The sequence below is a fragment of the Lactuca virosa genome, chromosome 2 (genome assembly GCF_052849685.1).
Source record: "Lactuca virosa cultivar CGN04683 chromosome 2, Lactuca_virosa_CGN04683_v6, whole genome shotgun sequence".
NCBI lineage: Eukaryota > Viridiplantae > Streptophyta > Magnoliopsida > Asterales > Asteraceae > Lactuca > Lactuca virosa.
In genome coordinates, this window is record NC_136427.1 from 246,204,402 (window position 1) to 246,218,477 (window position 14,076).

A 14,076-nucleotide genomic window follows, 5' to 3' on the forward strand; every position below is an offset into this window, starting at 1 on the left:
TAGCTATAGCGAATTAGTATTTCCTTAAGAATAGTGACTTAGTATTTCTTTAGGAATTACGACTATAGCATAGGTAAAATACTCCGATTGGGTTTTTCCTCAGACCTATAACTAAAAATTTTATACCATAAAATTTCCTACTAATAGATTATGTATTGGAGAGGTGACTAGGCTGGAACTGTCGGGTTGGGTTGCTGGATTTTAGACCAGCTCTATGCCAAAATGGTTCTGCCAACTTATTTCTTGATTTTGACCATTGTCTTGATTTAACGAGTAGGAACATGAGTCGCAACAAAAAGTAAATTTTTTTTTGATTTTTCTATATTTAATTTTTTCCATGTTGCTACCTTCGAGTAAATGACATTGAGACCGACGTGGCTTTAATTTATTCTACATTGTTATATAATTTAAAATAATTATAATAATTTATATCAAGCTAAAATAAAATTTATTATTTCATAGTTAATTACAACAATATAATTATTTTTAATACTATATATTTTAGAATATTTTAACTATATAATTATATATTGCAGTACACGTTGCATGTTTCTTGTTATGAAAATTCAGCACATTTTTTATTCTATGAATCCTAAAATTATATTTTTCCTGAACATCAAATAAGTCTTGAACTTTGTGAAATTCAAACTTATATCAACTATTTTTTAAGTGTTTTTATATCAAATGAACTCCGTTAAGTTATTTTGATGATAAGTGTAAAATAATATATTTGATATTTACAAGTCTACAATGGCAAATAATTAGAATTAAGTTGGTATTTTCAACTGAGGACGTTAATATATTTGTATAAAGGAATTAACAACTACTTCACGAATATAATTTTGTTTTTTTAACTATTTGAATTTATTTATATATGATAATGCAACGAAAGGCATTGTTTTTCTTAATACCACAAAAACAAAGCTTCTTTTGATTAAACAAATAGTAATGATTGTCAACGAACCATGGAATCTAAACACTTTTAATTAATAAAAAGCTCTTTATTTTTTATTAAAGGATCACATATAAGAAAGTAATATTTTTCATCTTTTATTGATACTTTATTATGTATAATTAAAAGATAGGATTTAAACACCTGATTTTAGATTATTCTAAAGTAAATTATTGTTATTGTCAAATGGAATTTTAAACTTTTGCGTGTTTGGGGATTATTGTTTTAATTTCCAAAGTAAAGAGATTGTCGTACTTTCTTAATGGATAATCTAAATATCATTCTTTTTTTGGAAACGGCAAATAATATTATAAAAAAGACCACACGACTAGCAAGAAACTAGCCGGAGAAGGCAAACAACAAGAGTTTACAGATTACAACATAAGAAATGAGAGCAACACCACTCAAACCATTTACATGAATTATGAGACCCCTTAAAATTTTGCCAAGAGAAAACCAATGAGATTATATCGTCAACTATTATCGCAAGGGATTGAACCATGTTGTTGTAGATTCTGTTGTTCGTAGCCTTCTAGATTCGCTAAATAAGTCCATATAGAATAACTAATAGTTGTTTGCGTTTTTTAGGGCAATTTCCTCATCGGACACCTTAAATATCATTCACACTTCCAATATATATAATATATATAAAAAATAAACGTATTTCTTAAACATAAAAAGGAGCTCTAATTGAATATACTTTGGCACAAAAAAATTATGGTATAAATTTAGACGTAGAAGAATGATTATATTAATTTATATTCAGTAGTTTAAGAAAATTATTCAAAATCGGTATATAAATAATTTATAGACATTTTAAATAAATTTATAGCATGAATAGAATAATCTTTATAAATATTGATTAATTGATTTTTGTTGGATTTTTGGTTGTTAATGTCTTGTGAATATGAGTGAGATAGGTAGTATGGGTATGTCATAAATACGAAATTGGAATATAAATAAATAAAAAAGAAAATGATCGAGATGCATGTGCAAATCAGCTGTTAATCTCACGTATCAACGTGCCACAAAAAATGTCTGTCACGTGACCCTACGCCCATGTTATAAGACCCTTCCTCTTAAAGCCTTCGTTTCTTTTTGAGAAATTATAAATATATTTTCATCCACCATAAATTATATTCAATACACGAATATATGTTAATTTAATTAGTTCTTTCTTTATTGAATTTTCGCATTCGCTTCTATAAAGGAGCATGTTATGGTACACCTAGTTGTATTTGTTTTTTTGCAATCATGGATTTGATTGAGTGTAAGAATTATATATTAAAAGAGACTTTATATAAATAAAAACATGAACAACCAATTAATGTCCAAACCTACACATTGGTTCCTACTAATACAACTTTTCATCATGGTTCATATAGATTCAAACAATAATATTTTAAGGATAAAGTTTTGTCCTTGGATTATTATTATTATTATTATTATTATTATTATTATTATTATTAGTTTTCTAATTCATTAAACATCTAAGTTAAGATCCAAACAAATGTTTTTAAATTATTATGAATAAATTTGATCGGGTTAAATAAGTTTCTTTTTTCAAAATAGATATGTTGATTCAAACAATAATCGTATAACGTCATTGATGTTGGAAGCATTGCTAGGCAGAATTTGTAAGTTATTGGAAGAAACATAAAATACATAAGTTATAGTAAATCGGGTTCTTTCCCGCGAAGATTTTAATAGGCCCAATCGGAGTTACGATGCTCGATGTTGAGCATGTTGCTGGGAAGAATTAGTGCATAATTAGTTGAGTCCTCTTTCCACGGAGCTTTGATTAAGCTCAATAAGAGTTTTGGTGTGAGTTATGGTCAACATACAAGGAAGTTGTCATAAGAGGACCAAGCATATGAATGATGTTGTCGTATTCTTGTAGGCTCTCATATCAAGTCCTTTTATGAAAATTAGGGAAGTTGTTAGATTCATATGGAGTCTTAGGCTTTTGTTATTAATGTTGTGAGATTTCCGAAGGGCTAGAAAGGTTGTAGAAGCATTCAAATTAGGCGGTTATGTAAAGTTATGTTTAGTGAATTACCAGTCTCTGCAAAACTCTAGTGAACTTTTACTTGGGATTTCATTACGAGCTTACGTTATTACTAAACTGTTTTGGTTAAAAACGATCAAGAAAATGTCAACCAAATTGTATGAGAGGCTATGGTGTTGCAATCAATATGAACGTGAAAATGAAATGAACGTGACATGAGTGATCTTAAAAGGAAAGCCTTTGATCCTTGCTAGGATCTTCGATATAAAACATTTGAATATAATAATGATCACCTGCCTTGTTTAATCTTATTAATCAAAATGTAAATTACATAAATGTGTTTGAGAATACGAGTACAAGTGATTCCCTCACTCTAGGTCTGTGTTGTGTGATTTATACATGTATATTTATAGCCTAGGCTAACTAACTAGATGTTTAATATTTTTGGGATCTTGTTTAACAAGCTCTTGCACGTTGCCTTGACTTGGTTACTCCGGATTTTAAGCTTTGACTTGAGCAATTCTTCAGTGTAGACGCGTCTTGTGTGTATTATTTCTATACATGTGAATAATAAACAAGAGATATATTCATCAATCTCGTTAGGAAATAATATTGGTAATATTCAGGATCCTGGCTCGTTAAAACATATGTTTCAGGATCCTGACTCCACTTTAAGATATGATATCCTGGACATGTTTCAGGATCTTGACCCCTAACAATTGCCCCCAAATTATACTTGCAAAATGTTTGAATTAGTTCTTAATATTTAAAGAGTATAATTTATTTTAGAATTAAATAGAGATAAAGATTTCGAAATTTAAACTCCAACGGATAGAATTTTAGCCGTTTAATTAGGAATGATTATCATGTCATGTCATCTCTCTCTCCTTTGTGATTCGAATAAATAGGGCATAGTGGTTATCGATGTTTTATTATCCCTTATAGCTTTCTCTCAAGCATTACCAGTCGTCTTTAACGTAAATCTTGTGCTATTTTCTCTCTTATTTTTCTTGCTTTCTTGTTTTTTTGATCCATGGGTAAAAAGATACTTCGCTCGTGCACAAGCATCCTTGCTCCTTCTGATGAGGATTTTGTCGATCAAAAAATCATGACGTATGAAGAGACCTACTCTTTCAACGACGACATTGAATATTTGAAAATGAGTGGGGCTTTCTTGCTAACATTGTTTTCAAACCTTTCGACACTTACGCCCACCCGAATTTTATTTCTCTTACTTGGGTTTGCTTCCTCGAGTATCCCTTAACCTTAGGTTTGACCTATCCTTTCTCCGATGTCGTTTCTGAATTTTTTGAGGTAACCAAAATCTCTTATATCCAAACCATGCCCGCCCTCTATAGGGTCCATTTTTGGATTAATCGGTTGAATCAGTCCAAAGGTCTTGACATGGGTTTGGCTGAACTAGCCCATGTTTATGATCTTCAAACTTTCGGGTCTTCCTATTTTCTGTTCAAGGTTAAAACCGACAAAACACACCTAATTTTGAAATCAAAACAAAATGATGGTGCTTGGAAAGAGAGATTTTTCTTTGTGAAATGCGAGTCTATCCCCAATGGTGATCTTCTGCCAATGAACTGGGTCAAAAAGGGTAGGATTTGATTTATTATATTAAGGATCCTGAAATTCAAAATTTCTTATTTTGTTCGATTTTATGCAGCCACCAAGTTTGAAGAACTTGCTTGTGTCACTGAAGAGACTTAAGAGAAGATCGAGAGCTTTCTCACTTTTCCTGAAGTCGAAAGATCCTTCAAGTGTGAACAATCCAAATTTCAAGAAAGTTCATCCACTAGTCTCCCAATTTTTACTGGTAAGGATCCTCTGTTCATTTATTCTATTCTGAGGATATTGAACTTATAAAGATCCTTTGTAGTTTTTAGGATCCAAGGCCACACGTTCCATCGCTCACTTCGCCCTTTCTGATCTTGATGAGGCCATGTCTAGTGGTCAACTCATGGTAAAAAAGGAAAAGACTTCCTCTTCTCTTCCTCCAAAGAGAGCCCCAGTTGATATGACTATAAAGACTCTTGGATCTAGGAAGAGAAAACTATCTGAGATCGTGGATCTTAGCCCGAAGAGTCCAGGGGCAGAGGAGGCTATGAAGAAGCTGATTTTCTTCTCACAAACCGTAAGCACCTTTGAGTTCTATCTGACTTGATTTTAATTTACTAATTATAGTCTTTCTTTGGTTTCGAATCATGTTTCCGGATCTACTGAGGATCTGAGGCTCAGGGCTGAGGAGGCGGAGGGCACCTTGAAGGAGTAGGAGAGGATCTGGAAGACAACTAACAAGGATATCTTGATTAGGGTGGAGAAGTTGAGCAAGGAGAAGGCAGAGAATGAAGAGGAGCATGCACAAGAGATTGTGGACATGATCGTTGAACTCAAGAGTAGTCTCGTTGAAGCTGTTTGGGAGGCGAAGATCAAGATGGTAAAGAACATGGAGAAAGGAGACGTGGGACCTTGGAACATGGACGGTTGGCGTGACGCCCTGGCCAAGTTAACTGGTAAGTACCTTAGTGCTAGTAAGGATCTCGTAGTGCAAGTGGAGAAGAAGAATGGTGGAGAAAAGAAAGAGGAAAAGAAGAAGGAGGAGGCAAGGCGACTCCAACGGGTGGTGATCAAACCTTGGATAGTATTTACGTTTAATTAGTTAAAAACAATTTTTAAATTTGGTTTGTAAACAATTAATCTTTTGGTGGGTTGGTGGGCAGCCCTTTTAATTTCAATGCTTTAGGTTTTATTATTTTATCTGTGTGAATGGTTTGGTTGTAGAAATATATAGGGCCAAAGTGGATTTTTCTAAGGGTCTAAGGATATTTGAATGATTAAGATCCTAAAGAGTTTAAGAATTTTAGGTTTTACAAAAATTATTAGCATCTTAAAATTTGAGATAGACAGTCTTTTGATCAAGATCTTGAAATAGTTGGATCCTAAGGTTTGAGAGAAATAAACTTTGGTTAAAAAGTCTTAAGAGTTGTAAGAGACTCTTTAGAAGAAAATGAACTATTAAATATATCTTTTCCTTATTTTAGGGATAACTTTAGGTGTAGTGTTTTAGTAAACATAGATTAGAAGATAAGGACTGGCAGAACCTGGTGATATCTTTCAAATTCCCTTCCTTAAACTTCAACCATACTTTCAGTTGTCTTTTTGAACTTTTCTTTGGAATTATGACTTTGGAGAAGTTTTATGTTAAAAGGTCTTAGTATTTCATAATCTTGAGACTTGAACTGGGGAGGATCCCTCTAAAAACATTCTTAGGGAAAACCCTAACTTAATAATTCACTGGGGAAGATCCAACTTAGATTATACTTGGGAAGATCCCAACTTAGATTATACTAGGGAAGATCCCAACTTATATTATACTAGGTAAGATCCCAACTTAGATTATACCGGGAAGATTCCAACTTAGATTATATCGGGGAAGATCCCAACTTAGATTATATTAGGGAAGATCCCAACTTAGATTATACTGGGAAAGATCCCAAATCATAAGATAACATGATAATGTTATAAACCATAGATTAAAACTTAGGATCTTAACATATGTTCATAGATAAGAGGATTGCCAAGTCACTAAAGCGTGAAATGATCCCCTTATCCACATTCCATAGTTAGATATCGTGCGTCCACGCAGGGTGTGGAAACCAAAATGCGGATGAAAGAGGTCATTAACTCTTTAAACCTTAGAGGGGATTAGATACCCTTGATCGGAGGAGAGATGATCAATCTCTATTCATGGTTGCCAAGATCTTTAAGTCTCTACATGTTGAAAACGTTAGCTTGGGGTGGGTGTTAGCTTGTCTAACGCCCCTCTGATGCTTAAGTCAGTAATGATCTTGAGAAAAAATAATCAAAGGGAAAAGTGAGGGTAAGGAGTAGGTGTGTACCTTGACTTTGTTGTAATGAAGTTTGATGAACTTGACTTACATGAAGTATGTTTTGAGGTGTATAACATTCCAGGATCTTGGCAAGATACTTCCTTCTAGAGTAACCAGCCAATATGCCCCTTTTTCCTTCTTTTGAATCAATGAGATAGGGTCCTTCCCACTTGGGTGCCAGTTTACGTGCCTTAGGATCCTTGGTATTTTGAAACGCCTTTCTGAGGACCAAGTCACCTGCTTGGAATCTTCTAACCTTGATATTTTTATTGTAAGTTTAGGCAATCCTTTGTTGATGGTCAGCGATGCGAATCTTGTCAAGATCCCTTAGTTCATCAATTGTGTCAAGGTCATGAACGAAGATCCTATCGTTATTATCTTGAGTCCAGAGTTGATATCTCGCCGTCGGAATCACCACTTTAGTTGGGATCACAGCTTCTGCTCCAAATACTAAGGAGTACGACATTTGACATGTTGTCGTCTTTTCTATAGTTTTATCTGCCCATAGAACGAAAGGAAGTTCTTCAACCCATTTCCCATTCTTTTCATCTAGTCTCCTCTTTAGGTTGTTGACTATGATCTTGTTATTGTATTCTTCATGTCCATTAGTTTGAGGGTGAATTGGGGTGGACATTATCATCATGATTCGCCAACTAGTGAAAAAGTCTCGTGTTCTATTGCTAATAAGCTGGGATTCGTTGTCACATATGATTTCCATAGGGATACCGAATCTAGTAATTGCATTTGATGAATGAGACTACTTCTTTATCCCTAACTTGAACAAAAGCCTAAGCTTCGATCCATTTTGAGAAGTAATCTATCATTGCCAGCATGAAGACCTTTCTACTCGGTGCCTTAGGGAATTTGCCGACTATGTCCATCCCCCATTTCATGAATGGAAAAGGAGAAATGATGGGGTGTAGAGATTATGTTGGCTGACGAAGGATATTGTAATGTCTTTGGCAAGCATCACACTTTTGAGCTTGTAAGAAGGCGTCTTTCTTCATCGATTGTTGCGATGTTAGCTACTTGATCAGGATCATGCCTGACATCTTGGTTAGATCTTCTATTGTTGGGATCATTATATGAACTATTAGGATCTTGGTCTCCGGTGGGATCTTGAGGGAATCCTAGATTGTCTAGTGTGTCTGCTTCTGCATTATCTTCTCTAGGAACTTGGTTTAAACTGAAGTTTGTAAATTCTATGGCTAACGTATTAAGTATTTGAATGTATAATGCTAATCTTTGACCTTTGACTGCATAGGATCCATTTAAAAGGTTAGTTATTAATAGCGAGTTGACATATACTTGGAGATCCTTGATTTGAAGATCCTTAGCTAGTTGTAGCCCCATGGTTAGTACTTCATATTCTGCTTCATTGTTAGTTGCATTGAATTCACAACTAACTGCCTGAGGTAGGATGTCCCCCTGTGGCGATTTTAGTATGATACCAATGCATGTTCCTTTGAAGTTGGATGCTCCATCTGTAAAGAGTATCCACTCCCCCATGATTTCTTCTTTCTAAAGTCGTTGAATTTCTATTTCTACCTCGGGTTGTAGATCATCACTTAAATCAGCCACAAAATTTGCTAATGCTTGTGACTTTATTGCCGATATTGGATCGTATTTAATGTCATAAATGTTGAGCTTCACTGACCACTTATACATTCTACCTGACATTTCTGGTTTTCTCATAACATTCTTAATAGGATAGTTAGTTTGACGTGTATAGGATGATTTTCAAAATAATGTCTTCGTTTCGTAAAAGCTATAATTAGTGCAAGTATTAATTTTTCAAGGTGAGATTACATGGTTCCAAAATCCAAGAGACTTTTACTTACATAGTAAATAGGATGCTGATCTTCAACAAGATACTTGGCCAGGACTGCACTAACAACATTGGAGGAAACTGAAAGATAAAGGAGGAGTGGTTCCCCATCGAGTGGTTTCACCAACAACGGTGTTGAACTTAAATATTTTTTAATTTATTGGAAGGCATCTTCATGTCAATCTTTGGATATCCTTGGTTGAAGTTAGGGATTATAGATTGACTATGGCTTTGATCTGATGTGTACTTGCTTCTATTCCCCTTTTAGTGACCATGTAACCAAGGAACTTGTCTTCCTTCGTTCCAAAGTGGCACTTGGATGGGTTTAACTTCATGTTGTATTCATCCAATATGTTTCAAGCCTCTTCAAGATCCCTAAGGTGATCTTCAGCTTTTTCGGATTTGACCACCATATCATCAATGTATACTTCCATGGTGTCCCCCAGATTGTCTTTGAACATACGGTTTACTAATCTTTGATATGTAACACCTGCATTTTTTAAACCAAAGGGCATAACGATATAGCAATATATACCTGTGGGAATTATAAAGGTAGTGTCTTCTTGATCAGATGGTTCCATTTTTATTTATTGGAACCCAACTGAGGCGTCCATTTATCATAGATTCGATGTGTTGCAAATGGAAAGGATCCATAGTGCAAGCATTATTAAGATCCGTGTACTCCACATATACCTACCATTTTTTGTTCTTCTTTTGTATTACCACCATGTTGGCCAACTACCTTGGGAATTTGACTTCTTTAATCATTCATGTCTTAAGAAGTTTTTCAAATTCCTCTTGGATGATTTGGTTCCTTTCAGGTGCGAACTTCCTTCTCTTTTGATGTATAGGTTTGAAAGAAGGATCTATATTAAGCTTGTGAGTTATAATTTCTTTGCTTATACATGTCATATCTTCGTGTTTCCACGCGAAGGTCTTCCTTCTGTCCTTTAGGAACTTCACTAGGTCTTGCTCAATTTCTTCGGGTATTGAGGCTCCTATAAGTACTTTGGTGTCAGGTGTTGGATATAGTGTCTAAGTCCATAACTATATTTGGTATGTACTTGACCCGACCCGGCATGGTCCATTTGAGCTGCACTTCACCCGAACAATTTATGGATAATCGTTTGAGAATAGTATAAGTTATGATTTATTAATATATTATAAGTCCTAATATATTAATATAAAATCATATTATTTAATTAGTATTGATCTATAATTAATTTAGAATTAATTTAGAGATCAAAAGTATGACTAATTAAATATGAGCTCTTGTATTTATATAGTGTGGGCTAATGCTTATTTGGAATGGGCTAGGCTTGCATGGAAAGTCCATGGATACTCCATGGAGCTTTAACCCATGGATCTCATGGAAATGAAAAGACATGGGTATTAGGGTTTACATGGATGTAACCCTAATCCACCACACTATATAAAGGAGGCTTTGGTTCTTGAAATTGCACTAGTTGATGTGTGTAAACTAAGAGGGCCGATTTCAAGAAGTTTGTGACTATTCTCTCAAGTTTCCAAGTTTGTGGTGATTTGTGACTTCCATTTGAGGCATCCACATTATTGGTGCTAGGCTCTCAAACTCCAAGCAATCAACTACTACTACAAGGTAAGTAATTCTACTAGTTTTATTTGACTCAAGTACCCCATGCCATGCTAGTTACGATAAGAACTTTGGAAAAATAATTATTTGCATGTATCTTAGTCAAACATAGATCCAAGGTTTCTAGGGTTGCATGTACACCATAGGAGTGTTAGAATGCTCAAAACCCATCAGTGGTATCAGAGCCTGGTTTGTTTATTTGATACTTGATGCAAAAAAAAAAAAAAAAAAAAAAACTTGAGAATCGAAGTTTTGTTCAAAAGCTCGTATCAAAATTTCAAGTTTTGTATATGTACTGACGATTCTTGAAATTTTTGATATGAACATTCATAAACATATGAGTTTAGAAGATCATAGAAATTATGTGCTAATAATTGATTAGATTAATTCTTGATCTTTATGTGTTTTAATGGAGTCCATAACTAGTTCTTAAGTTATGGATAACCAAAAGTCACATTTATAAATAACCATTAAAAGAACACATAGGTTACAAAAAATGAAGAGTCTTCATTTTTAATAACCATTAACTCATAAGTTATGAGAAATGAAAAGTTTTGAAAGTTTACAAAACTTGCCCTCAAGTTTTGGAACATGTAAAGTCATATTAAAAACTTTAGTTCCAACCCCTAGAATTTTAAAAGTTAAAATTCAACCCTTATACTTTATAATATTATAAGTTTAATAATATTTATATATGTATAAGATCAAGTCGTCTTACCGCTAGTACGCCTCATTCACGAAGCCGGTCTATAAGGGGGGTATAAGGTTGTTGCCTATAAAATGGCAACTTAATGGGTGTCCACTCTCACCCACCGCTTCCTTGATCGGTGGAGGTTCGTTAGCCGAACGGGTAGGACAAGGACTTATAAATTCTCATTAAAAGTATAATGATAATACTAAAGTAACTAAACTTTATTGAATTCCCAATCTTAGTTATTTTAGGAAAATGTGAATAAGGTGCTAATCCATGAAATTACACTTTACACTTTGTTTAAGTCGTTAGTGGAGCGTGTGTGGTTAACCGGCACACTAACTTGAACTTAACAAGGTAGGTAAAGGGTGACTTAATGTTTATCATAGTATCGATGGAGCGTGTGTGGTTAACCGGCACATCGATTGAGGGGTAATACATTAAGGGTACCAAGTAATTTGTATGGTTACTTCACACCTTGTTTTGTGATCCTCGGCATCCCAGTCACAAAACTTGAAGGGCACACTCGAGATTGAAACATGCCATTGAAGAAAGTTCAATGAATCTCAAAGAATCTAGGAGTTTCTAAACCAATTAAAACCTAATTAAATATTTCGTTTTTCATGGTGGAAATTGGTGAATCGTCATTCACCTACCTTCAACTATCTTATAGCTTAGATTACGGCATCCCTCTTCTAAGTTATAAAATATTGTGTTGGGTCCTAGCCTTAATATTACATTTTGGTGTTTTGTTAAGGACTATCTCTATATCTAATCTAATCTATTCCCTCTTCTTTTCAGATGTCTTCCAATAACAATGCTTCTGGCTCAAACCCTACTAGCTCCTTCTCTCTCATGAATCTTTGTGGGAGAGTCATCTTTGATGGGTCCAACTTTACAGATTGGATCAGAAACATCAGGATGGTCACTCGGAATGAGAACAAAGAATATGTTCTCGACAAGGAGCTGAAGGTACCCGAGCCAACTGCTACTCCTGAAGAGCTTGCTGAATATGAGGTACATGAAAGAGATGCTACAAAAGTGGCATGCATCATGATGGCCACCATGACAGCCGAGCTCCAAAAGTCCTATGAGGACTATTATCCTTTTGAGATGCACCAGGACTTGATGGACCGCTACCATCAAAGTGCTCGTCAAGGGCGATATGAAATAATCTCCTCCATGATAACAACCCGAATGAAGGATGGTGAACCCATCACGGGCCACATGCAGAAAATGCAAAGGTATGTGGACCGTTTACTGAAGCTGAATGTGAACTTCCCTGAGGAGTTAGCAATAGACATCATTTTGCACTCCTTGCCATCGTGTTATGATTAATTCCGCATGACATATCACATGAACAAGGAAGAAGTCACCCTCAGCAAACTTCAAGGACTCTTGAAGACCGCCGAAAGTGGTCTAAAGGGTAAGTCGATTGCTACTACTCCTGCTCCTACTCCAACTGCGGCCAATGTCTTGGCAATCGGGCATGGCAAAGGGAAGAAGAGAAAGAACCCTTCTAAGGGTACCAAGGGTAAGACCCTTGAAGGCTCCTCTTCAAGCAAAACCAAGAAAGGTTTTGTCACTCCTTCTGCTAACCCTAATGAGGCTGAATGCTTCTATTGCCATGAAAAGTCGCACTGGAAGCGAAACTGCCCAAAGTACCAGCAAGATTTGAAGGATGGGAAAGTAAAACCCAACCATGCAGGTATATACACTATATTGTCTAATAACTCACCTCATTCTAAGTCTTGGGTCCTTGATACAGGTTGTGGTATTCACATATGTTGTGATTTGCAGGGACTAAAAAGAAGTGAGAATGTGGAGCAGGGAAAGATAAACTTGATCATGGGAAACGGGAAAGCTTCACCTGTCACCAAGATAGGAGTTTATTCCTTAGTGCTAAATAGTGGGTTTACATTAGATTTGAATAAATGTTATTATTCGCCAGAAATGGCAAGAAATGTTATTTCCTTTCATGCATTGTATAAACAAGGTTTTACCTTTTATTTTGATAATAATAATGGTAGTATTGATGCTTTCTTTAATAATGTTCTTTATTTTAAAGCATTACCTTGTGATGGCATGTATGAAACTGTATCTGTTGTAGATAATCTAGGAAATAATGTATTGTGTATTAACTCTTCCACTAGCATAGATAAAGCATCCTTATGGCATTGTCGTCTTGGACATGTAAGCAAGAAACGCATAGGCCAACTCCAAAAGGATGGAGTCTTGGAGTCATTTGACCTAAAGTCAGATGATAATTGTGAATCTTGTTTGCTTGGTAAAATGACAAAGTCACCTTTTACTGGCACTTGTGCTAGGGGTGAAGGTTTGTTGGACCTCATACACACGGATGTGTGTGGACCCTTCAGAACCGCCACAAGAGATGCTAATCGGTTCTATGTGACTTTTACTGATGATTTTAGTAGATATGGATATGTCTACCTAATCAAGCATAAGTCAGAAACCTTTGAGAAATTCAAAGAGTTTAAGAAAGAAGTGGAGAATCAGTTGGGCAGGAACATTAAGATGCTTCGATCCGATCGTGGTGGTGAGTATCTTAGTACTGAGTTCCTTGACTATCTTAAGGAATGTGGGATTGTCTCACAATTGACACCTCCTAGGACACCACAGTTGAATGGTGTAGCTGAGAGGCGCAATCGGACCTTGTTAGACATGGTTCGTTCCATGATGTGTCGAGCTTCGCTACCAATCTCATTTTGGGGGTATGCCTTAGAGACTGCCGCCTATATCCTTAATCTAGTCCCTACAAAGAAGGTTGCCAAAACACCTCACGAGGTGTGGACTGGAAAAGTTCCCAATCTAGACCACATCAAGATTTGGGGTTGCGAGGCTTTCGTGAGACGCGAGACTCACGATAAGCTCGAACCCCGAAGCGAAAGGTGTATTTTCATCGGCTACCCACAGAAATCCTTTGGTTACATCTTCTACAGACCCAGTGATAATGTGGTCTTTGTAGCAAGAAGAGGATTCTTTCGAGAGAGAGAATTCATGAGCCAAGGAGACAGTGGGAGGCAAATTAACCTTGAGGAAATTCAAGAGTCAAGTGGTGAAGGAAC

The 14,076-nt window shown here is 35.5% G+C and overlaps 1 protein-coding gene and 1 long non-coding RNA gene across 2 annotated transcripts; one reads left to right on the plus strand and one right to left on the minus strand.

Annotated features, from left to right (window-relative positions):
- Nucleotides 1-3,931: 3,931 nt before the first annotated feature.
- On the plus strand, nt 3,932-5,596 carry LOC145156907 (uncharacterized). The gene is made up of 3 exons (XR_013736970.1): nt 3,932-4,566; nt 4,636-4,785; nt 4,849-5,596. It is a non-coding gene; the product is annotated as an uncharacterized LOC145156907 (long non-coding RNA).
- A 1,540-nt stretch (nt 5,597-7,136) lies between these two features.
- LOC145158372 (uncharacterized) lies at nt 7,137-7,577 on the minus strand. Its single transcript, XM_079077282.1, has one exon. It carries the CDS (start codon nt 7,575-7,577, stop codon nt 7,137-7,139), a length of 441 nt encoding a protein of 146 aa, XP_078933408.1.
- Between the last annotated feature and the right edge of the window lie 6,499 nt (nt 7,578-14,076).

Coding starts and splice junctions, on each gene's coding strand:
- LOC145158372 (XM_079077282.1), bottom strand. CDS start 7,577: ATGGAAATCATATGTGACAACGAATCCCAGCTTATTAGCAATAGAACA.